General features: G+C 61.4%; 1 protein-coding gene across 12 annotated transcripts; it reads left to right on the top strand.

Moving 5' to 3' along the window:
- The first annotated feature begins 2,418 nt into the window (after nt 1-2,418).
- Nucleotides 2,419-22,672, top strand: CELF6 (CUGBP Elav-like family member 6). 12 transcript variants are annotated; one of them, XM_063346086.1, is made up of 13 exons: nt 2,419-2,711; nt 7,144-7,226; nt 14,346-14,394; nt 15,917-16,045; nt 16,163-16,242; nt 16,720-16,863; nt 17,265-17,400; nt 17,501-17,650; nt 18,579-18,641; nt 19,511-19,591; nt 19,708-19,851; nt 20,994-21,149; nt 21,910-22,672. In XM_063346086.1, the coding sequence occupies exons 1-12, from the start codon at nt 2,447-2,449 to the stop codon at nt 21,119-21,121; spliced, it is 1,452 nt and encodes a 483-aa protein (XP_063202156.1). In that variant the 5' UTR covers nt 2,419-2,446; the 3' UTR covers nt 21,122-21,149; nt 21,910-22,672. The 12 variants fall into 12 exon arrangements, with proteins under 12 accessions (XP_063202156.1, XP_063202152.1, XP_063202155.1 ...); XM_063346082.1 differs by having other exon boundaries at nt 17,256-17,400; nt 21,910-22,671; XM_063346085.1 differs by having other exon boundaries at nt 17,256-17,400; nt 19,514-19,591; nt 21,910-22,671.
- The last annotated feature ends 1,884 nt before the right edge of the window (nt 22,673-24,556 follow it).

The raw sequence follows: 24,556 nt of genomic DNA on the forward strand, positions 1-24,556 counted from the left end.
GCTGCTGCTGGTGGGGCTGGGGCCAATGGGGACCCTGGCCCTGGGAGGGTGCTCTGCTCTTGGGAATGATGCTCTGCTCCCGGGGATGGTGCTCTGCTCCCCAGCGCTGCCCTGTGTGTGCCGAGGGGCTCTTCACCACCACATCCCAGCTCCCTGCCCTCACCCTGCCCATCCCTCGGCTCTCCGGGCTCCCTGTCACCCCCTGGGGGTACAGGACGCTGCAGGGCCGGTGGGGCTGGCAAAGGGGACCCCCCAGCCCCACGCCTGCCACGAAAGCCTGGTGTTTCTCATCCAGGTTGAACACCACCCCATGGTCCTGCTTCCTGGGGGGTCTCCACCAGCATCTCCCCCAAAAACACTGCCTCGGGGGTGTCCTGGGAAAGCCTACACCCTTGCCAAGGCCAGGATCCCCATTGGCTGGGGGGGAGCACCCCGCTTTCCCCTGCCACCGCCTGGCCCGTTCCTTCCAGAACATCTATTTTGGGTGCGTAAAACTTGCCGTGGAGCAACGGAGAACAGGCAGCGTGTGAATCACTCGGGGCCAACGGGTTTAAAAATAAACCCAGGCGGCGGTGAGGAGCGGCTGCTGGGCCCCTGGGTTTCAGCAGGATGAGGCCCAAACCCACCCACGGGTGCTTGCCCCGGGGCCGGCCTCGGCTGCGGGGGGGTGTCTATCGTGACATGCATGCTTGCGTTTGCACATGTCGACATGCGAGGGCACGTATTTGCAGCTGTGTGCACACGCCTGCATGCATAGGATGCTTGTGAACATGTGTGCTCATGCACATGCATGCACATACATGCGTACGGGTACTTGTGAACACGTGTGTTCATGCACATGCTTGCACACGCATACATATGGGTGCTTGCAAACATGTGCGCTCATGCACATACTTGCACACACATGCATATCGGCGCTTGCGAACACCTACACTCATGCACATGCCTGCACATGTATGCATACAAGTACCTGTAAACACGTGCACTCATGCACATGCTTGCACACGTGTGTATGTGGGCGCTTACAGACATGTGCACTCATGCGCATGCTTGCACATGAATGCATATGAGTACTTGTGAACATGTGTGCTCATGCACACGCTTGCACACGCATGCATATGGGCGCTTACAGACATGTGCGCTTATGCGCATGCTTGCACATGTGTGTACAAGGGCGCTTGTAAACATGTGTGCTCATGCACATGCTTGCATGTGCATGCATAGGGGCACTTACAAATCCGTGCTCTCATGCGCATGCTTGCACACATACGCATACAAGCACTTGTAAACATGTGTGCTCATGCACATGCTTGCACATGTGTGTACAAGGGCGCTTGTAAACATGTGTGCTCATGCACATGCTCACACACGCATGCATATGGGCGCTTACAAAACCATGCGCTCGTGCACATGCTTGCGCACGTGTGCGTATGCACACTTGTGAACGCCTGCACTTGTGCACATGCTTGCACAGGCATGCATAGCAACACTTGTGAACATGCGCACTCATGCACATGCTTGCACACACGTGTGCATGGGGCACTTGCAAACACGTATATGCGTGTGCTTGCGCACATGTGCGCACCTGCACACACACGCAAATGCACCTGCACACACATGCTCACATGCCATTGCACAGGCTTGCACCACAGGTGCGAAGCTGCGTGTGCCTGCGCACGCCCTGGCATGTGCTCGCACACACACGCGCACTCCTGCACGCGCGTGGCAGCTCGCCAGGAAAGCCGGGCACCCCCAGCCCAGCTGCTGCTCTGGGAGTAATTAATTAACGACCGTGCCAGGTATTAAAGCCGCTCGCTGTAATTATTTCGGGGTGTGGGAGGGGCGCACCGGGGTCAGTCGAGGCGCAAAATGCCATAAAGTGCCCGAATTGCCCCTGTTGAGCCTTTTCCTCGTGGATTTAAACCCGGCCAAAGGGTGGGGCCGAGCGGGGTGTTAACTCTGGAACCTACTGACAGCCGCAGGGGTAGAGGTGGGCGGCTGCCCGGGGGTGGGGGTGGGGTGCTGGGGGGTGACACGGGGTGACGTGGGGTGACGTGGGGCGGGGGCGGGCGGGCGATGGGGATGAATGGGCGCGGGGCCAGCCCGGCAGGGGGCACTAGTGGGCGGAGCCTCCTCCAGCCTCCCCCTCCTGATTGGCCGTCGCTCACTCATTATGCTAATACCTTGCGGCTGACGTCACCCGCGCGCGGGCGGGGAAGGTGGGGGGGGCGGTGTTTGTGTATGTGTGTGTGTGTGTGTGTGCCGCGAGCCGCCTAGAGGCCCCCGGGCCGAGCCGAGAGGTTCCGAGCGGTTCCGATCGGTTCCGAACGGTCCCGAGCGGTCCCGAGCGGCGCCGAGCGGGGCGGGGCGGGGCGGGGCGGGGCGGCGGGCGCCTCCCGCAGCGGCGGCGGCGGCGGCGGCGGCGGCGGCGGCGGCGGAGCGGGCCATGGCCGCGGCGGGCAGCGGCGTGGCGGCGGCGGCGGCGGCGGCGGAGGCGGGGGCGGCGTTCAGCACCGCGAACAGCGGCCGGGTGAACGGGCTGAGCCGCCCGCCCGGCGCCATCGCCATGAAGGACCACGACGCCATCAAGCTCTTCGTGGGGCAGATCCCGCGCAACCTGGAGGAGAGCGACCTCAAGCCGCTCTTCGAGGAGTTCGGCCGCATCTACGAGCTCACCGTCCTCAAGGATCGCTTCACCGGCATGCACAAAGGTACGGGGGGCGGGGGGCTCCGCGCCTGCCGGACGGCGTGGCCAGGCGGGGTGACCCGAGGTGGGACAGCCCCAGGGTGGGAGAGCATGAGGTGGGACATTCTGAGGTGGGGGGGCACCCTGAGGTGCGACAGCCCCAGGTGGGACAGCCTGAGGTGGGGCTACCCCTCCGGTGGGACAGCCTGAGGTGGGACGGCCTGAGGTGGGGGATACCTTGAGATGGGACACCTGGGTATGGGGCACCGCTGAGGTGGGACACCCCGAGGTGGGGGTGCCCCTCAGGTGGGACAGCCTGAGGTGAGACGGCCTGTGGTGGGGCATCCAGGTATGGGGCACCTCTGAGGTGGGAAACACTGAGGTGGGAAACCCTGAAGTCAGAGTACCCCTCAGGTGGGACAGCCTGAGATGGGCACCCATGGTCTGGAAGTACCCTAGGTATGGGGCACCCCTGAGGTGAGGCACCCTGAGGTGAGGTACCCCCGAGGCAGGGGTACCCCTCAGGTGGGACACCCTGAGGTGGGCATCCATGGTCTGGAAGTACCCCTGAGGTGGAGCACCCTGGTATGTGGCACCTCTGAGGAGGGGGCACCCCTGAGGTGAAGGAACTCCTGAGATGGGGCACGCAGGTATGGGACACCTCTGAGGTGAGGTACCCCTGATCTGGAGGTCCCCATGAGGTTGAGGGATCCCTGAGGTGGGGATACCCCTGAGGTGAAGGTACCCCTGAGCTGGGGGCACCCTTGAGGTGGGGCACCCTGAGACTGAGGAACCCCTGAGTATGGGGTACTCTTGAGGTGGAGCTACTCCAGTATCAGGCACCTCAGTATGGGACACCCCAACATGGGGCACCCCTGAGGTGAAGGTGGCCCTGAGGTGGAGGCACCCCAGTATGGGTCACCCTGGTATGGGTCACACTGGCTTGGGGCACCTCTGATGTGGGGGCACCCTGATATGGGACATCCTGGCATGGAGCACCCCTGAAGTGGGGTACACTTGAGGTGGGCTACACCTAAGGTGGGGTACCCCTAAGATTGGGGTACCCCTGAGGCGGAGGCACCGGTCGAAGGTGGACATACCCCTGGGATGGAGATGGAGACACCCACCTGGGGTTGGGAGCTGCCGTCTGACTTGGGAGCATCCCAGCAGTGTTTCGGGCACCCGCTTGAGCTGGGGGCACCTGTCTGGCATCAGGGCACCCACATGAGTTTTGGGCACCCCTGGAGTTGAGGCACCCCTGGAATGGAGGCACTCACCTGGAATATGGGCACCCACCGCCGATGGGGGCACCCAGCTGCCTGTGCCGTGTCCTGGGCCTCTGTCACCCGGCAGGACCGGGCTCGCTGCCAGCCTGGCTGGCAGCCTGGCATGGGGCGCAGAGCACCCAGCACCCCGAGCGGCGGCGCCCTGAGGGGCTCCAAGCGTACACCGCCGAGGTCTTTACGGAACCCCCCACCCGTGAGCTGGGGGTCCGTGGCACCGGAGCGGGGTCAGGGCACCCTGGGTGTCACCCAGACAGGATCTCATGTTCCTCCGCACACTGTCGCTGAGCCCCGTGCCGTGGGGCCACTGGGACTTTGTGGGAAGCCGAAACTTGGTGCAGATGCTGCCGCATTGGTGCCCTTTGGCCGTGGGGCAGCTGCGCGGACTCCATCGTTCTCGGCACTGCCACCTCCAAAATGTCTCTGTGTGCCTCCGAAGTTGCTTGCATCCCCGAAAAATGGGATTCACACCTTGCCAGGCCCCCTTGGAGCTTCCTCCAGCCTGGGCTTCAACTGCTGTGGCCCAGACACGTGATTTAATTGCAGACGCTCCTGTAATTCGGACAACATCCTTCCTCCCGCACGAGCCTCCAGAGCGGGATTGCTCCTGCTCCAGCCCTCCAAACTTCTCCCGAACACCCTGGCACTGTCCACATCGTCGCCTTCAGGGGGAAAGGGTGAAAAAAATAGGGGGGGATAAAAGAGCAGAGAGGAGGAAGCCGGCTTGATTGCGGATGGTAAACACTGGAAATGGCAGCGGGGCTGAGGCGAGCCGCAGGGCTGACCCCCCCCTTTCCACCTGCAGTGGGGCTGGTGTTTGGCTGGGGGGGATCTCTCCTTGCTCCCTGCAAGGGCAGATGTCCCCAACACCCGGGGGCGGGCGAGGGACCCCATCCCTCGGCATCCCCCCGCCCCGCTGCCGTGCTCCCTCTCCTCCCAGGCACGCTGATTGTACTTATTAAGAGTTATTAATACTTAATCAGCTGGCAGATTTAATTGTGCCAATATTAAAAATGCATCAATGTCAATTTTATTCATTAAATATTTACTTTGTTGAAGGGAAACTGTTTTGCTGCTGTTTTAATATCACTTTCAGACGCTTTTGGATGTGACCCCAGCAAATCAGGGGGGAGCCCTCGGGGAGGGGGTGGCGCAGCAGGAGCACCGGGGACCCGGGATGCTCCGGTGAGAATGGGAGAGACGGAGGGGAGAGAATCTGGACCCCGTCTCCGGGACTCGCTCGTCGCCGCCAGCTCCGGGAGAGCGAGCGAGCGGCTCGGCAGCGTGAGTCAGCGTGGGAAAACCTCGCCCCAGGCGTATTCCCGATTCCCGAAGCGCCGTGATGTCGGATGAGCCAGAGCGCCTTCGCCACACGAGCCTCATCCCAGGGAGGATGCTCGGGGCTGGGAGAAGCGGTGGCAGCAAGCTGGGATGCGTGGCCTCGACGCCTGGAGATCTGCTTCCCGGGGGGGCTTCGCCTGCGGCTTTCCCCGGAGCTCGGGGCCAGAGCGCTGCTGCCCACACGCTGCCAGACTCGCTGCCCGCTCTTGCCTTGCTCCCTCCTTCATCCCGTTGCTTCGTCTCTTTTGTACTGAGATCTCCCAGCTGGTTTTGGGGCTGAGCTGTGGCCCCGCGGGTGGCGGTGCCCCCCTGGGTGTTGTGGTGATGGCTGCCAAGGTGCTGGGGTGCTGGATGTCAGAATGCCAGGGTGCCAGGGTGCCAGAGTGCTGGGTGCCAGGGTGCCAGATATCAGAGTGCCAGGATACCAGGGTGCTGGATGCCAGCGTGTCATGGTGCTGGATGCCAGGATGTCAAAGTCCCAGGATGCTGGATATCAGAGTGACAGGATACCAGGGTGCTGGGTGCCAGGGCACCAGGATGCCAGAGTTCCACTGTGCTGGATGTCAGAGTGCTGGGTGACAGTGTGCTGGATGCCAGGGTGCCAGGATACCAGGGTGCTGGGTGCCAGGGTACCAGGGTGCTGGATGCCAACGTATCAGGGTGCTGGATATCAGGGTTCCAGGGTGCTGGGTGCCAAAGTGCCAGGATGCTGGGTGCCAGGGTGTCAGGGTCCCAGGATGCTGGATATCAGAGTGCCAGGGTACCAGGGTGCTGGGTGCCAGGGCACCAGGATACCAGGATGACACTGTGCTGGATGTCAGAGTGCTGGGTGACAGTGTGCTGGATGCCAGGGTGCTGGATGTCAGAGAGCCAGGGTGCTGGGCTGCTGGGTGCCATGGTGTCAATGTGCTGGATATCAGGGTCCCAGGGTACCAGCGTGCCAGTGTGCTGGATGCCATGATACCAGGGTGCTGGATGCCAGGGTGCCAGGGTAGATGCCAGGGTACCAGGTTGCCATGGTGCCAGTGTGCTGGATGTCAGAGTGCCAGCGTATCAGGGTGCCCCGGTGCCAGGATACCGGATGTCAGAATGCCAGGGTGCCAGGGTACCAGGGTGCCAGTGTGCTGGATGCCATGGTACCAGAGTGCTGGATGCCAGGGTGCCAGGATACCAGGTTGCCATGGTGCCGGTGTGCTGGATGTCAGAGTGCCAGAGTATCAGGGTTCCAGTGTGCTGGATGCCACAGTACCAGGGTGCTGTATGTCAGGATGCCAGGGTGCCAGTGTGCTGGATGTCAGAGTGCCAGGGTACCAGGGTGCCAGTGTGCTGGGTGGCATGGTACCAGGGTGCTGGATGCCAGGATGCTGGATGTCAGGGTGCCAGGATGCCAGGGTGCCAGTGTGCTGGATGTCAGAGTGCCAGGGTACCAGGGTGCCAGTGTGCTGGATGGCATGGTACCAGGGTGCTGGATGCCAGGATGCTGGATGTCAGGGTGCCAGGATGCCAGGGTGCCAGTGTGCTGGATGTCAGGGTGACAAGGTGATGGATGCCAGGATGCTGGATGGCAGGATATCAGCATACCACGATGCCGGGCTGCTGGGTGCCAGGGTGCTGGGTGTCAGAGTGCCAGGATGCTGTATACCAGAGTGCCAGGATGCCAGCATGCCAAGGTGCCGGGCTGCTGGGTGCCAGGGTACCAGGGTGCTGGATGTCAGGGTACCAGGGTGCCGAGATGCCCCAACTCTGTATCAGCCGAACCACCTGCTCCCTGCGTGCCTGGGGCTTTGTGGTGGTGCCGGGCCGGACACTGACCCCATCTCCCCGTCTCCGCAGGCTGTGCCTTCCTCACCTACTGCGCCCGCGACTCGGCCCTGAAGGCGCAGAGCGCTCTGCACGAGCAGAAGACGCTGCCGGGGGTAAGTGACACCAGGGGGTCAGGGTGACCTGGGGCGGGGGACGGTGACACCTGCCCGGGGCGTGGGAGCAGGAGCTGCTCCAGCAGCCGCAAACCGAGGCATTGATTTTCCTGCCGCCCGCGTGCTGTTGTGCTTTCTGTGGGCTCCGACCTCCCGAGCTTAACAAAGTGAAAATAAATATTTAATTATTCGCCTAAATAAAAATCAATAGGGCCGCTGGTTGGCTGGGGAAAGCGCTGGGGCCCAGGAATATCAATCCCTGCCTCGGGTGAGCGGAGTTGATGGAGGGCGACGAGGTTTGCGGGGACGTGGCTTCCTGAGCTGCGCTCTAGCCCGGGGTGCTGTCCATCAGTAGGCTTAAGAGTTAACAGCCCACTTCGGCAGCCTTGAAGAGGTGAGGGGTCAGGCCCTGCCTGTGTCCCCTTCTCATCTCACGCGCCCACGTGTGTACGCGTGCGTGTGCGAGGTGTATGGCTGCTGTGGCTGCTCACTTCTCACCCTGCGCCCCCCCCAGGGGGTGAGCACAGACACGGGTGTGCTGGGACATGCCCCTGCGTGGGGACACTTCTGTGTGCATCCCTCTGTGCGTGTGTGCACCCGCCGGGGCGCACAGCTGCAGCTGGGTGGGCGCCTGTGTGCACACCCTGGGCACGTCCCCGGTAGCTGCGCGCACCCCTCTCCACCTGTGCTCACACCCTCTGTGCTTGTGCTCACCCCTATAGCTGTGCTCACACCCCTGACCCTGTGCTCACCCCTATAGCTGCGCTCACCCCCTATAGATGTGCTCACCCCCTATAGACGTGCTGACCCTTGTAGTTGTGCTCACATCTCTGTCCCTGTGCTCACACACCCTATAGCTGTGCGCACACCCTCTATAGCTCTGCACACCCCTATAGCTGTTCACCCCTATAGCTGTACAGCAGCACTATAGCTGCTCACCCCTATAGCTGTACACACCCCTATAGCTGTGCTCACCCCTATAGCTGTACAGCACTATAACTGTGCACACCCCTGTAGCTGCAAACCCCCTATAGCTGTGCTCACCCCTATAGCTACTCACCCCTATAGCTACTCACCCCTATAGCTGTGCTCACACCCCTATAGCTGCACATCCCTATAGCTGTGCACACCCCCGTAGCTGTGCTCACACCCCCTATAGCTGTGCTGACACCCCTATAGCTGCTCACTCCTATAGCTGCACACCCCTATAGCTGTTCACAGCCCCTATAGCTGTGCTCACACCCCTATAGCAGCTCACCCCTATAGCTGTGCTCACCCCTATAGCTGTGCACACCCCTATAGCTGCTCACCCCTATAGCTGTGCCCACCCCTATAGCTGTGCCCACACCCCTATAGCAGCTCACCCCTATAGCTGTGCTCACCCCTATAGCTGTGCACACCCCTATAGCTGTGCCCACACCCCTATAGCTGCTCACCCCTATAGCTGTTCACAGGCCCTATAGCTCTGCTCACATCCCTATAGCTGCTCACAACCCCTATAGCTGCACACCCCTATAGCTGTTCACAACCCCTATAGCTGCTCACCCTTATAGCTGCACACTCCTACAGCTGCACACCCCTATAGATGTACACCGCTACAGCTACACACCACTATAGCTGTGCCCACACCCCTATAGCTGCTCGCCCCTGTAGCTGCTCGCCCCTGTAGCTGCACACCGCTATAGCTACACATCCCTACAGCTGCTCCCCCCCGCCGCGCCCCCGTGTCCCCCGCCCAGGCCCCGCCCCTGTCGCGGCGCGCGGGAGGGGGCGTGTCCGGGCGGTGGGGAGGGGGCGTGTCCCGCCGTGGCCCCGCCTCCCCCCGCTCGGCCCGGCCCGGCCCGGCCCGGCTCGGTGGGGCTGCGGCCGCCACGCCCCCGGACACGCCCCCCCGCGCGCCGCTGCGCGAGCCCGGCCGAGCGGAGCCGAACCGGGCCGAGCGGGGCCGAGCCGAGCCGAGCCGAGCCGGGCCGGGCCGGGCCGGGCCATGCAGCTGCCGCAGGTGCCGGCGCCCGGGCCGCGGCCGCCCGTGCTGTGGGTGCCCGCCGGGTCTAAGATCCTCTGCATCGAGGTAGGGCCCCGCCTTTGTCTGCCGCCGGCACGGCACGGCACGGCACGGCAGCCTCGGCGTGCGCCGGGGCATCCGCACCCGCGGGGCGGGGGGGCTGCGCCCGGGGGGGTGCTGGTGTGCGGGGGTGGGGGCGGGGGGTGTGTATATCTGCCGCCGGGGATGCGGGGGGTGCTGGTGTGGCGATGGGGAGGGGTGTACCTGCTCCCAGGGATGGGGTTGTGAGTGTGAGTGTGGGTGTTGGTGGGGGGGTGTATCTGCACCCAGGGATGCTGTGTGGGTGTTGGTGTTGGTGGAGGGGGGGTGTATCTGCTCCCAGGGATGGGGGGTGTCGGTGAGGAGCGTGTATTTGCACATGGACACGGGGGGGTGAATGCATGTGTTGGTGAGGGGGGATGTATCTGCTCTCCCAGGGATAGGGGGGTGTTGTTGTGACGGTGGGGGGGTTGTACCTGCACCCAGGGATGCTGTTTGTGAGTGTCGGTGTGGGTGAGGGGGGTGTACCTGCTCCCAGGGATGAGGGGTGTTGGTGAGGGGGTTGTATTTGCACGTAGGGATGGGGGGTGTGAATGCCTGTGCTGGTGAGGGGGGTGCATCTGCTCTCCCAGGGATGGGGGGGTGTTGGTGAGGGGGGGTGCATCTGCTCCCAGGGATGCTGTGTGTAAGTGTGGGTGTTGGTGAGGGGGGTGTAGCTGCACCCAGGAATGGTGTGTGTTTGTGGGGGTGTTGGTGAGGGAGGTGTATCTGCTCTCCCAGGGATGGGAGGGTGTTGGTGAGGGGGGTGCATCTGCACCTAGGGGTGCTGAGTGTGAGTGTGGGTGTTGGTGTTGTTGGTGGTGGGGTGTATCTGCTGCCAGGGATGCTGTGTGTGAGTGGGGGGTGTTGGTGAGGAGGGTGTGTCTGCGCCTGGCGATGGGGTGCATGTGTTGGCAGGGCGGTTGTTGGCGGTGGGGGTGTATTTGCACGCAGGGATGGGGGTTGTGAGTGTGTGGGTGTTGGTGAGGACGGTGTATCTGCATCCAGGGATGGGGAAGGGTGTTGGTGGGGAGGGTGTATCTGCACGCAGGGATGCTGTGTGTGAGTGGGGTTGTTGGTGCGGGGGGTGTAGCTGCACCCAGGAATGGAGCGTGTGTGTGGGTGTTGGTGGGGGGGGTGTATTTGTGGGCAGGGATGGAGTGCGTGCATGCCCGTGTTGGTGAAGAGGGTGTATCTGCACGCTGGGATGGGTTTCTGTGTTGGCTGGAAGGTGTATTTTTCCACCCTGGATCTGTGTGTGGGTGTTGTGTGTGTGTGTGTTTGCAGGTGCGCAAAGGGATGTGCTCGGGGGGGTGTTGCACCCACAGATGGTGCAGGGGGGTGTGTGTGTGTTGGCGGGGGTATGGTTTTGCCCCTGGGGTGTGCACAAGTGTGTGTTGGTGGGGAGGGTGTATTTGCACTCCTGGATGCTCTCTGTGTGTGTCTCTGTGTGCTAAAGGGTGTGCTTGCAGCCAGTGACTGTGCGCACGGTGGTGGGGTGTGGGTGTACGCGGGCCTGGGGGGTGGTAGCAGCGGGTGGGAGCACCCAGGGGTGGTGGTGGGGGGGTGTGTGTGTGTTCACGTGTGTGTGCACGCGCGCGCACTGGGTGTGAGCCAGGAAGCGGAGAGTGCGTGTGTGTGCCTACGGGTGTTGCGTGGGTACCGAGTGTGGGGGCTGTCCGGGTGTGCGCAGGGTTGGGGTGTGCGTGGGTGGTGGTGGGGATGGGGTGTAGGTGCTGCTGGGGGGAGCCGTGGCCGTGCAGGGGTGGTGACCAGCACGGGGTGTCCCTCTGTCCACAGAGGACCACTGGGGGTCCCACTGCAGGGAAACTGAGGCAAGGGGCATTATGCCCCATATCACGGTGATGCCGGCTGTGCACTGGTGTGTGTGTGCCCGTGGTTGTGCGGGACCCACAGCTGTGGGGAGGGTGTTGTGTGGGCGTGTGGCAGTGGGCAGGCGGGTGCTCACAAGGACTCTGGAATCGGGGTGTGTGGGTGTAGGGGTGTTGTGTGTGGGTGTACACAGGGCTGGGGGAGGTGTGCGGCTGCACGTGGGTGTGCAGCCATGCTAGGACGGATGCATGGTTGTGCGTGGGTGCACGTGTGCGGCGGTGTAGGTGTATGGTTGTGCAGGGGGGGTGCTGAGGCGGGTGTGCGGCTGTGGGTGGTGCGTGAGTGTGCACGGAGGATGCTGTGTGTGGCTCCGTGGTTGTGCATAGGGGTGTGCGGGAGCGGGAGTGCGGCTGTAGGGGATGCGTGGCTGTATGTGGGGGTGTGCTAGGGTGGTTGTGTGCCTGTGTGACTGTCCCCAGGCTGGCTGTGTCCCTTTGCTGTGAGTTCACCCCCAGGGCTCTGGCAGGGTGTTGCTGTGACGGGTGGCTGCCTGTGCCCAAACGCCTGTCGCCCTGCACCAGGTGTTGGCTGCCTGGGGACCCTCGGGGTGACGTGGGCAGCAGGCTCCCGCAGGCGCCTGCTGCTCCGGCATCAACCGGCGCCTCTGTGTTGGCTTTTGGATGTGTGGTGGCCTGCTGGATTCTCTGGCTGTTGGGTGCCAGGAGGAGGAGGATGACACCGAGGAAGGAGCGAGGGCCAGAGGTGACCCTGTCCCATGGGGCAGGTCCCCCAGCAGTGATTCACCATGGGCTGGCTCTCCCCAGTGCCCAGACTGTTGGGGGGGCTCCGAATTTGTGTGGGAGATGTTGTCTGAGTGGTTGGGAGGTGGTTTGGCAACTAGTGGTGACCCCCTGGTAGCACACCGGTGTTTTGGCCATGGGGTGCTGTAGCTGGGACTCTGTGGGGCACCCATGGGTGACGGTGACTGTTGGGTGCTGGGACACCCCAGACAGGGTCTCCTGTGACCCTGGGTGCATCAGTGTGTCCTTGGGGTGTGCGAGGATGGTGGGGAGAGGGCTGGGAGTTGGGGGATGGATGGGTGGATGTGTGGGGTGAGTAGAGGGATGGGCACTATGGGGGTGGAAAGGTGGGCAGTAGGGAGATGGGGGATGGATGGAGCGGTGCAAGGGTGCTACAGGCATGGATGGCTGTTGGGGGGTGGATGGGTGGGTGTTCGGGACATGGGTGGGTGCTATGGGATGGATGGGTGTTGGGTGGGTGCTATGGGATGGATGGGTGTTGGGGATATGGATGAGTTCTATGGGATGGATGGGTGAGGAATTGATGGGTGAATCCTGGGGGGAGATGGGTGTACGGGTGGTGGTGTGGGTGTCAGGGATGGGTGAATGGATGGATGGGTGTTGGGGGGTGGACGGATGGGTGTCAGGAGGAGAGGGAGGTGGCTGAGTGCTTGGTTGGGTGTTGGGGGATGGATGGAGGGCTGCTGGGCAGCGGGGGGTGACCGTGTGGGCAGAGGAGCAAGGTGTGGGGCTGCTGTGGGGACAGACGGACAGGTGGGCACCGGACAACCGGACGCAGGGGTAGGTCTGGGTGGCCACACTGTCCGCCTGTGCCATGGGAGCCGGTGCGGGGGTCACCAAGCACCCTGGGGTGGGCATGGGGCGATGCCAGGGGTGCCAAAACCCCTTTTTGGGGGTGTCCACAGACCGGGGCGGTTTCTCCCCGGCGCAGTGCAGCAGCCCTGGGGTAGGTTAGCTGGTCCCCGAGGCCTGACATTTATAAACATCAGCCGCTCCCGGGGAATCAATACAGTTTAATAACCGGCGAGCGGAGACGGGAGACACATCAAAATGACACTCTGCGGCTCCGTAAATGTTATTCTAAATCATACTCGCCGGGTTTATTACATTAAGCATACAGCAGCGGGCACGGGAAATTTATTCCATCAAAGGCCGTCGCGCTGGTAAATGGGACTGGCCAAGGGGGTGGAGGGGGGCGCCCCCCCCCCCACATGGGGTTCCTTTCCCCTGGAAATGGCAGGGGTACGGGGGACGAGGGGGATGTTGATCCCACGGGTCTCTGTGCTGTCACGGCCTCTGGGGTTTGGGATGAGCCGGATCCACCCTGGGATGGGGTGGATGTTTGGGGGGCCGGTGATGCAATGGGTGACACAAGGGCAACCCCACGTCCCTTAGTGCCACCCTGCGGCTCCTGGGGGGCTCAGTCCCCTCCCTAGAGCATCCCCAGCTCTGCGCTGACATTTCTCCCCGTGTTTCCCTGGAGACGAGGCGGTTGCTGTGGAAACCTCCCTCCTTTTCTTCCTTAGCCATCCTCTTCCTCACCCTGGGGCGAGGAACCGGGGGGGGGGGGTGGGGGGTGTGGAACGGGCGCTGCCCCCACCCAGCCCCTAAATTTGGGGACAACCCTCCCCCCCAGGGGGACCCCAGGGTGGGGGTAGGCACCGGCGTGGGCGCGACAGCGGCAGGGGTGTGTGCGGCTGTCCCCGTGCTGTCTCCGTCCGCGTGCCTGTGCGCGCACACCGCCCCGTCATGCGTGACATCCCGCTGTTGCCGTGGCGACCCCATCGAGCACATGGCTCGGGCTCTGCAGCATCGCGGGGGAAGCACGCTTGTTGCCGTGGAAACGCCGTAATTGTAGCATTTTTCGGCTAAAAGAAGCTGTGGGGGAAAAGGAGGGGGGAGAGAGGAGAAATGGCTCCGTGGGGCAGCGGGCCAGGGATGTGTGCACTGGCCCGGAGTCTCCTGCTGCACACACGTGTCACCCTTGCAGGTACCCATGGTGGCGACGCACCAGAGGGGGCCAAAATGGGGTGAGAACGGGGAAAAGGAGAGCGGTGGCGGTGCTGCCGGAGGGGCCGGGGCCGGCTGGGTGCTGCCGCCGCCTCTGCAGTCCTTTGCAGTCGAGGAAAGCGGGCAGGAGGCCAAGGCTGGCACCGGTGGCCCAACGGGCGCCTGCAGCACCGGGTACCCGTCCCCGGGGCCGGAGCATCGCCCTGTGCCCGCAGCATCCCCGCTTCAGCGTGGCCACGAGGCCCGGCTCTGTTCTTGCAGGTCCCTCCCCTGCACCAGGCTGGGGCCAAACCCTGCTCTTCCCCATGGAAGGGGTTCGGGGCGGGGGCACGGCACCACCACTGACCGCCTGTTCCCACTTGTGTCTTGCAGATGAACCGCCCCATCCAAGTGAAGCCGGCCGACAGCGAGGGCCGAGGAGGTAGGTCCCCCCTTCCCTGGCTGCCCCGCGGGAACGGGGGCTCAGGACCCCCCGGGGGGTGACAGGGGACGTGGTGGCATCACCGGGGCTGCCACGGGGAGGTTTGTTTGCAAAGAAACCCACAGAAGGAGCTGCCTTTGCTGGTGGCGTCCGAACCGGAGCACAGAGCCAAGGCGATCTGGACTCTCCCTGGCCAGGGGAAACGTCCCGATGTCATGCCAGGAACATCCTGATGTCATACCATGTCCATCCTGACGTCATACGTGACCATCCTGACGTCATACGGTGACCATCCTGACGTCATGCTGGGCAGAGCACCAGCCAGCTGCTCTCCGATAGCCCCTTCGTCTATCAAACAACCTAATTACCCTAATTACCCGCCCAGTGCTGCCTGTGGGGACCCCAGCAGGGTGAGGGCGCAGGAGTCGGCCACACATGGCCCGAGCCCCTCTCAAACAGAAACCACTGACACCCCCTCCCCCCCCACCAAATTCTCTGTGGATGTTTCCAGGCTGAGTCGATAATTTGGGCAAAATTGCAGAAATCTGATCAAAACCCCTTGATGCTTCCCGGGGCCGCAAGCAAGCACTGGGCACGCAGGGGCAGTGGGATGCTCACGTGGGGCCGGGGTGGGGGGACGTCCCCCTGTTCAAAACACGTCATTAGATGCGATGCGAGCTGGTCCTGGCACGTCCCAGAGGGACCCAGCAAATAAATTACCCACTTACGGAGCATAATTGGTGAAGGATTAAAAATCGATGGGCGAGCTGGGGCGCCCGGCCCTGGCCCCCTCGCCCAGGAGGTGATGCTCGGCCGCTCCCCCCGGCCGCCTTCACCGGGAGATGGTTTATGTTTAACTAGACAACACACGAGCCCTATTCGCTTAACTAATTTTCCCGGTGCCTTAACGGACAGAGCATTAATCGTCTCCTGCCATTATTTATTTATTTCCCCGGCAACGCTCTTGACAGGGTACCTTATTTTCTTTGTCAAATGCCATTAGCGCGCGGCGGGAGCGCGCGGCCGCGCAAGACAGATGCTGGTAATAATCATGAAATTCTCATTATTTACTCTCCCTTCTCTCGTGTTTGGGTTATTTATGTCCCCTGGGCATGGCCGGAGGCTGCGGGTTATTCTGCGAGTCGATCATACGCAGGCGATCGCCGCTGTTTTGCAGGCTTGTGGGCTCTCTTTGTTTCCCAGCTGCATCCCGCATCGGTGCCAGGGGAGCCGGCTCCTCCATCCCTGGGAAAAGCCCCAGCTCTGGTCCCTGAAGCGGGAGCCAGCTCTCCCGCCTTCACCCATAGGCAATTTCCCTGCAGGAGAGATTTTCCCCATCCGAGCGTTTTGTAGGATGGAAGTGATAAACCCCGTGCCTTTGCCGATGGATCGGCATCGCTCCCTCCCCAGGCTCTGGCGTCACCTGGCTGTGTCCCCTCCGCGCACCGTTTGCAAACCAGGGATGCGGGGATGGGATGGTGAGTGGCATCCCCCTCTCTGATGGGCTTGCTTTTGTTTTTAGAAGACAGGAAGCTCTTTGTGGGCATGCTGGGGAAGCAGCAGAGCGAGGATGATGTCAGGCGCCTCTTCGAACCCTTCGGCCAGATCGAGGAGTGCACCATCCTCCGAGGGCCCGATGGGGCCAGCAAAGGTGGGCTTTGGGGAGTCGCGTGAGCACCCCGCCGGGACCCACAGAGGGTGGGAGCCACCGGATGAGCTCCTGCGGCGGCTGAATCTGACCCCTCCCTCATCCCCTCTCTGCCCTTAGGTTGTGCCTTTGTGAAATACGGCAGCCACGCCGAGGCGCAGGCTGCCATCAACAGCCTGCACGGCAGCCAAACCATGCCGGTAAGTGCCGGGCTCTCGCCCTGCCCTGTCCGGCCCCATGCTGCCTGCATAATCCAATCACTGGCTAATTTGATCCTCTCACTTAATTGGATCAAAATCCCACAGACCCGGCAATTTGTTGGCCGGATCGCCGTGGGGTTCATCCCTGCCTGGGTGCTGAGCCCCCAGGGGTGGGCGCGCGGGGCTAATTCCCACCGCACCGGAGAAAGGGGCTGTTTAATTAATGCCGAAGGTCATAATGGTGAACGAGGAGTGTGGGGGGGAAAGGAAACAGAGGTCAGGGAGACGCCGCCAGGGAGAAAAGCCGGCTATAATTAAACCTCGCATCGATCGCTGGCTGCTGCTGCCAAGCCGGGCAGTATCTCCGGGGCTGAGGATGCTGCAGCCGCTGCGAGCCAGCGGGTCCCTCCCCGCAGCGAGATGTTTTGGGGGCACGGCCGGGACCCCACCATCGTCCCCGTCTTCCCCCTGCCCCAGGGCGCCTCGTCCAGCCTGGTGGTGAAGTTTGCGGACACGGATAAGGAGAGGACCCTGCGGCGGATGCATCAGATGGCGGGGCAGCTGGGCATCTTCAACCCCATGACCATCCAGTTTGGCGCCTACGGGGCCTATACGCAAGCGGTAGGAGCTGGCGCCAACCGGGACCTGGGGGTTTTTGGGGGGCCCTGTGGTTGGCGGGGGGCTGGTTTTGCCTGTGAAAGCCTGTGTGGGACTGTGCCGATGCCGGTGGGTGCGGATGCCCATCGCGGTTGGCGTATCCCCATTTTGGGGCACAACAGAGAGGGTTTTGCTCCCCTCGGGTGAGGGTGGCATAGCTGTAGGCCACAGCAGTCCCTTTTTTAGCATCACCTAGACCTCCTCCTGTCCCCGGGTCTGGCAGTGCAGTGGCATTTATCCCTTTGAGCCCCTGTGCGTGGGTGCAAAAGGGGGGGATGCTAATTTATCCTCCCCTCTCCCCCCTTTCTCTCTGCCTCTCGCTTGCTTTCCCCTTTTCCCCCCTTTCTTTCCTTAAGATCATGCAGCAGCAGGCAGCCCTGATGGCGGCCGCGCAAGGGACCTGCCTGAACCCCATGGCTGCCATCGCCGCTGCCCAGATGCAGCAAATGGCCGCCTTCAACGTCAGCGGGCTGGTGGCTGCTCCCCTCACTCCCTCTTCAGGTACGACCCCCCCGCCTCCCCCCTCCATTTGCCCCCCCCATCCTGCTTGACATCCTCGGGGCGGGGGGGAGCTGCCAGCACTGACGCCTCCCTCCTGCAGGTACGAGCACCCCCCCCGGTATCAGCACGGCACCCGTGCCCAGCATCGCCACCCCGATTGGGGTGAACGGCTTCAGCCCGCTGCCGCCGCAGACCAACGGGCAACCCGCCTCCGAGACCATCTACACCAACGGCATCCACCCCTACCCAGGTAACCCTCCCTCCTCGCAGCCTGACTGGAGTGGGGGGGCTCCTCCACGTCCCCCCCGCGCTGGGGACACGCGCTCGGCTCACACGGCGGGCTCCGGGGGTGCTTCCCATGCCGGGAACACACCGCGATGAACCGCATCACGATGGCATCCTGGGCTGCATCAAAAGAACCATGGCCAGCAGATCCAGAGAGGGGATTCTCCCCCTCTACTCTGCTCTGGTGAGACCCCACCTGGAGTGCTGTGTCCAGCTCTGGAGCCCTCGGCACACGGACATGGACTTATTGGAGCGGGGCCAGAGGAGGCCATGAAGATGATCCGAGGGCTGGAGCCCCTCTGCTGTGAGGACAGGCTGAGAGAGTTGAGGTTGTTCAGCCTGGAGAAGAGAAGGCTCCAGGGAGACCTTATAGCAGCCTTCCAATACCTGAAGGGGGCCTACAGGAAAGCTGGGGAGGGGCTGTTTGCAAGGGCACGTAGCGATAGGACGAGGGGCAATGGTTTAAACTAGAGCAGGGCAGGTTTAGATTAGACATTAGGAAGAAGCTCTTTCCAATGAGGGTGGTGAGACACTGGCCCAGGTTGCCCAGAGAGGTGGTGGAGGCCCCATCCCTGGAGACGTTCAAGGCCAGGCTGGGTGAGGCTCTGAGCAACCTGATGTAGTTGAAGCTGTCCCTGCTGACTGCAGGGGGGTTGGACTAGATGGCCTTTAGAGGTCCCTGCACACCCAACACATTCTGTGATTCTATGATCCCCACGGAAATCCCTCCTCCCGTGGCATGGCCGCCTTTGTGAGCGTGACGATGCCCTGGGCTCTTACAATAGGGTGGGGAGCGGCTCCGCTCGGCTGAGAGCCCGCTCCCATGGGAGCTGCTCATCCCTGGGTTTCTCTTGCTTATTCTCTCTTCCTTCTCCCTTCTCTTCTCTCCCCAGCTCAAAGCCCCACGGTGGCAGATCCCCTCCAGCAAGCCTACGCAGGCATGCAGCACTATGCAGGTCTCAGACTTCGCTTCGCTCTTCTCCCCTCTTTCCTCCTTATTTTTTTGGGGGGGGGGCGGGGGCGGAGCGGGGTGTGAACGTCACCTTGGGGTTGAACCGCAGGACTGGGGGCAGCATGCTTAGGTGTGGATTAGCGTGGTGAGCGTGGGGTGCCCTACCCTGGCAGGAGCTCCGGGGTGATGCTGGTGCTGAGCACTATCCCCTCATCCCCACCAGCACAGATGCGCTCCTGGCATGGCTCTCCAGGCAAATTTTGGATGGAAGAAAGTGAGTTTTAATGCCCACTGGGCTGAGAGAACTCCATGGGGGAGAGCTGGTGGCAGTACCCAGGAGAGGGGACAAGATTTGGGCGGTGACGGCGAGACGGCTCCATGCTGGGTCCCGCCGACATGCCAGACCACTGGTAGAGAAGGCCGAGAAGACACCAGAACACCAAAAATCCCTGGATGTCCGTCGCATGGGTGGGCAGATGGAACGCAGAGAGAAGGGAGTCAAAGCATCCTATGGAAGTACATCGAGCCTGGCAGTCATTTAATTAGGAGCACTAATGGAGATTTTCAACAGAAAATCAAGTTTTGGACTCCAAATTATTGGGTGTTTTCAACCAAAAATGCCAGCTTTCCTCAATCTTGAGGCCATATTACTGCTGCCACCAGCGTCCCTCCTGGGTGAGCCATTCCTGCATCCCAGGGGGTGCCAGGAGACCGGGGCCGTGCTGGGAAGGGCAAGAGCCCCTGGCCCCGGGGCCGGAGAGGCACCTCCACCAAGAGTAGTAGTGGGGGACATCCCCATCCCCAGCCTTTCCCAGGGCTGTGGGGGGAGCCGCGTGGGTGCCGGGGTCTCAGCTCCACGTTTCTTTCTTCCAGCAGCGTATCCCACCGCCTACGCGCCCATCAGCCAAGCCTTTCCTCAGCAAGCGCCGATCATCCCGCAGCAGCAGCGAGAAGGTGAGGCGTTGTGGGGGGGCACCCCACCGCGGGGCTGGTGGCTCCTCGCTCCCCCCACCCCGGGGTGACCCCCCGCCTCGCGGCTGACGTGTGGCTGTCCTTTGTGTGTCACCCAGGTCCCGAAGGCTGTAACCTGTTTATTTATCACCTGCCCCAGGAGTTCGGGGATGCGGAGCTCACGCAGATGTTCTTGCCTTTCGGCAATGTCATCTCTGCCAAAGTCTTTGTGGACCGTGCCACCAACCAGAGCAAGTGCTTTGGTGAGTTCCGGTGTGTGGCTCTCCCCGATGACACAGCTCGGAAGTCCAGCTCTCACTGATGTCCCAGCTCGGGGGTTTGGCTCTCCCAGGCGTCCCAGCCCAGGGGTTTGGCTCTCCCAGGCGTCCCAGCCCAGGGGTTTGGCTCTCCCCAATGTTGCCAGCTCGGTGTTCCGTCTCTCCCCAATGTCCCCACCTCAAGGGTCCAGCTCTCCCTGATGTCCCAGTTCAGGGGTCCAGCTCTCCCTGACACCCCAGGTCAGGGGTCTGGCTGGGCCAGCTCTGATGGGTGACCAAAGCCACATGGTGGCTGGAACCACACGGCTCTCTGTCCCAGGGCCAAAGGGCAGTTTTTTGTCCCACACTGTACCAGAACAGAAGGACGTACCCTGCTGATGTCCCCTCTTACACTGTCCCCCATGTCCTCAGCCCAGCGCACCTGACCATGCGCCTGCCAGGGAGGGCTGGTCACCGCTTGCCACTTCCATGTCTGCTCACATGGCCACCATTGCCACCAGCACGCTCTGGCCTACAGACCTGTCACCACAGTGTCCCTGTAGCCTGTGTCACCTTGGTGGCCCCACAAATCCTGTCACCCTGGTGTCCTCAGACACCATCACCCTGGTATCGCCACAGACCTGCAGACCTTGGTGTCCCTACAGATCCCATCACCTTGGTGTCCCCATAGACCCTGTCACCCCAGTGTCTCTGGAGACCCCATCACCTTGGTGTCTTTGGAGGCCCCATCACCCAGGTGTTCCGTGAGCCCACAGACCCCATCACCTTGGTGTCCCTACAGTCCCCATCACTTTGATAGACCCTTTCACCCCAATGACCCCACAAATCCCATCACCTCAGTGTCCCTGCAGACCACTCCAGTGTCCCTGTGGACCTTCGTATGCTGGTGTCCCCACAGACCCTGTCACCTCGATGTCCCCGCAGACCTTGGTGTCCCCAAAGTTGGCATCAGCCCATCACCAAGGCTGCGCCATTACCCCACAATCCCCCTCTCCCAGCCCCCCAACCTGGGGCTCCTCCTGAGGCTGCTGGCAGGAGCATCCCATGGGATTTCCACGCCTCGGTGAAGTAAAGTGGCAACCTGTGATGTTTACGGTGACAAACTCCTCTGTCGCCTTGTCCCCAAGGTTTCGTCAGTTTTGACAATCCAACGAGCGCTCAGGCAGCCATTCAGGCCATGAACGGCTTCCAGATCGGCATGAAGAGGCTAAAAGTCCAGCTAAAGCGGCCGAAAGATGCCAACAGACCCTACTGACCCCTGCTCACCCTGGCCCTGCGGAGAGGTATGGGGGGGTTGGGGGGAGCCTGGCCCTGCTGCACCCGCTGCGATGGCCCAGGGGACCTGGCGGTGGGGCTCAGCTCACCTAAAGCATCGCAGGTGCCGCAGTTTCTCCAAAAATGTCCTCGAGTGTGTGCGGGGGGGTCTCTGCAGCCAAGACCATCTGTGTGTGTGTGTTTCAAACTGGGATTTGGGTCCTTCTCCCCGTCCCTCTCTCCATCCTTCCCTCCATCCCTGTCTCTGCCCATCCTTCCCTCCTTCCCTCTCCCCGTCCCTCTCTCCATCCTTTCCTCCCTCTCCCCATCCCTCTATCCATCCTTCCCTCCATCCTTCCCTCCGTCCCTCTCTCTGTTCTTCCCTCTCTCCGTCCCTCTCTCCGTCCCTCTCTCCGTCCTTCCCTCCACCCCTTTCCCCGTCCCTCTCTTTGTCCCTCTTCCCATCCTTCCCTCCATCCCTCTCCCTGTCCTTCCCTCTGTCCTTACCTCCGTCCCTCTCCCTGTCCCTCTCCCCATCCTTCCCTCTGCCCCTTCCCTCCATCCCTCTCCCCGTCCCTCTTCCCGTCCTTCCCTCCATCCTTCCCTCGCTCCCTCACCCCATCCCTCTCTCTGTCCTTCCCTCACTCCCTTCTCCCTGCCCCTCTTTCCATCCCTCTCTCCATCCTTTCCTCCATCCTTCCCTCCCCGTCCCTCTCCCCTCTCCCCATCCCTCCTTCCCTCCCTGCATCCCGCGGGACACAGGCTAATGGCCCCTGTGCTGTTTTGCAGGTGGGGCGTCCCGTGGTGTCTGACGACTTTCCCCTTCCCCAAGTGCAGTATCCAAACCCGTAACTCTCTTTCTTTGCAACGCGTCCCGGAGGAGGAGGGAGGAGAGGAGGAGGTGACGGAGGAAACAGCGAAGAAGAGAGCCATTCTGGTCGTAGCTTTTCTTTTCGTTTTTGGTATTTTTCCCAAACCGGTCTTGTTTGTTACTTAACGGGAACGAGAAGAGAGAGGAAGACGAGGAAGGAGGAGAGCGATGCGGCGCTGGGGCTGAGATTTACCGCCGGCCATTTGCCGGGACTCACTGAATCCCTTGCTGGGAGGAAGGACGACAGTCCCGGGCAGCCGGGATACGATCTACCTTTGTTGTTGTTTTTTATTTTAAAGCACTCATTTGCTGCTACCGATTTCCCAGGAGAAACGAGGAAAAGAGGCTGCAAACGGATTCTTATAAACCAAAGCCGGTGGGACGGGACCAGCCTCGGGCGCTTCACCTGGACGATGCTTGTTTGGAGAAAGGAAAACGGCAAGATTTTCTTTTTTCCCCACGTCGGGGATAAAAAAAAAAAAAGGATCAAAGGATGTTGGACTTATAGAAGATATATATAAATAAGTATATATATATATATATCCCATGGAGCAGGGCAGCGGGACACGCGCTTCCCCCTGCTCGTCACTGGCACAGGGACATAGGATTACTTGTTTCAGAGTCATATCATTCCTTAGAGTTTAGGGACCAAAGGACTATTGCTTTTTTTAAATATATCTATAAATAAATTAATTTAAAAAAAAAAAAACAAAAAAAAAAAAACAAAAAACACAAAACAAAACACACACGAAAAAGAAAACAACAAACAAAAAACGGGAAAGAAGATGAAACAAACAAACAAAACAAAAAAAAACAAAAAACCAAACAAATTAAGAAGGTTGAGGAAAAACCTCGGGCGTTAAGAGCTGCGAGTATTTCCTAGAGGGCTCGTTTTGGGGGGCCGATTTGTGGGGCTCAAGGGCTCGGTTTCGGGGGGGGGGGGGCGGTTCACGGCTGGGGATAAGGGGGATGCAAAGGGGGGGGGTGTTTTTTGAGGGGGGGCGCTGTGGTAGCTCCCCCAGCCCCCCAGCCGCGATGGGAGCCAGCGCCGGGGGAGTCAGGGTGGTGGAAAGCCCCCTCGGTCGCCACCGGGCGAGGGTGAAGCGAATGCGGTTCTTTGCGTTTTTGCTGGGTTTTTTGGGGATTATTATAATTTTTTTTTTTTTCCAGCCAAAAAAAAAAGAAAAAAAAAATTTAAAAAAAAAAGAAAAAAAAGAAAAATGTGAGGTTTCGGCAGAAATGAAGCGAAGCGAAATAAACTTATTTTGTCAAAATCGTCACCTTGGTTGGTTCTTTGGAGCAATCGCTGCCGCCTTCCCCCACCCAAATCCCACCGAGAAGATGCTGCCGGGGACCCCTTTTGGCCCAGCTCGACTCCGGCCGGGCTGAAGCATCCACCGGGAATTTGGTGAAGCCGGGAGAGGAGCCTGGGCCTCTCTTTTTATTTGCCTTCCCTCCCCCCGCCAGGAGTTGCCGTTTTCCCAAGGAATTCACCCCGGCCGCGGAGGGGAGCGGGGCAGGAGCCGGCCCCGGCGCTTTCCCCATTCTTTCCCAGCGACGGGGGATGTTGGGGTGTCCCCTGGGTGGCTGCACCTGCAGGCGAGCTGCCACGGTCAGCGTGGGAAAGCGGCTTGATTTATTTTCTATTTAAGGGGTGGGGAAAAAAACACACAAACCCCACAAATTTAAGGAAAAGAACCCAAAAAATGGGGTGGGTGGCAGGGCGGGTGGCGTGGGGTGTCCCCCTGCCTGGGTTTGGGTGGCCTTTGGGGACATCAAACAGCTGGTGGAGAGATGTCACAGGTCCCTCCGTTCCCCCCCCGAAGGCAGGGGACACTGCAGAGGGGAGGCTGAGGGTGCACCCACAGGTGTGACAAGCCCGTCGGGTCTCAGCTGGCAACTGCACCTAAACCCGGATATTTTTTTAAGTCGATTCTTAACTTTCTTTACAAATCCTGGTTGAAAACAATGCCCGCACCTCCAGCGGGGCGGCAAAAGGCTGGTTTTGGGGTATTTATTTTGATTATTTTCAGTCCCACGAACCCTTCAACCGCTGGCAAAGGGACCCCTGTGTCTCCGCAGGACTGGCCGATGTCCTCGGGCGGCTTCGGGGTGATGCCACAGGAGCTCCCATCTCTGAAGGGCTGATGTTTCCCTGCCGTGGCCTCACGTCACCGTGACCGACCCGGAGCGCCACGGGACCGTGGGGAGCCTGGGTGCCCGGCCACCCTCCGACACCCCCCGGGCTGAGCCCCGGCAGCCTCCAGGCCTGCTCCCATGGGTTTTCCTTCGGGTCTGGGCATGGTGGGACGCAGCCGTGACGGGGCTGACCCTGTATCCCTATAGTTATTGGGATCGGCTCGGGCTGAAATAAAGCGCAGTCGTGGGAGGGTTCCGTCTCGGTTTGCAGGGGGGTCTCTGCCACCGCACCAATCACCGCAGGGTCCCGTCCCCTCGGTGTCCTCCGTGTGCTCCCATCCCCGAGGCACAATCCTGTCTCCGTGCTGTGGTCCCTGCGCCGCAGCACCATCCCTTTGCCAGGGTGTGATGGTGGTGGTGTGATCT

The sequence above is a fragment of the Chroicocephalus ridibundus genome, chromosome 9 (assembly GCF_963924245.1).
Source record: "Chroicocephalus ridibundus chromosome 9, bChrRid1.1, whole genome shotgun sequence".
Taxonomy (NCBI): Eukaryota; Metazoa; Chordata; class Aves; order Charadriiformes; family Laridae; genus Chroicocephalus; species Chroicocephalus ridibundus.

Bases quoted from the DNA above. Each gene is read 5' to 3' on its own strand.
- CELF6 (XM_063346082.1), top strand. From the start codon at position 2,447: ATGGCCGCGGCGGGCAGCGGCGTGGCGGCGGCGGCGGCGGCGGCGGAG. The intron at 16,864-17,255 runs GTAGGAGCTGGC...TCTTTCCTTAAG, and splicing joins ACGGGGCCTATACGCAAGCG to ATCATGCAGCAGCAGGCAGC. The intron at 19,592-19,707 runs GTGAGGCGTTGT...TGTGTCACCCAG, and splicing joins CCCGCAGCAGCAGCGAGAAG to GTCCCGAAGGCTGTAACCTG.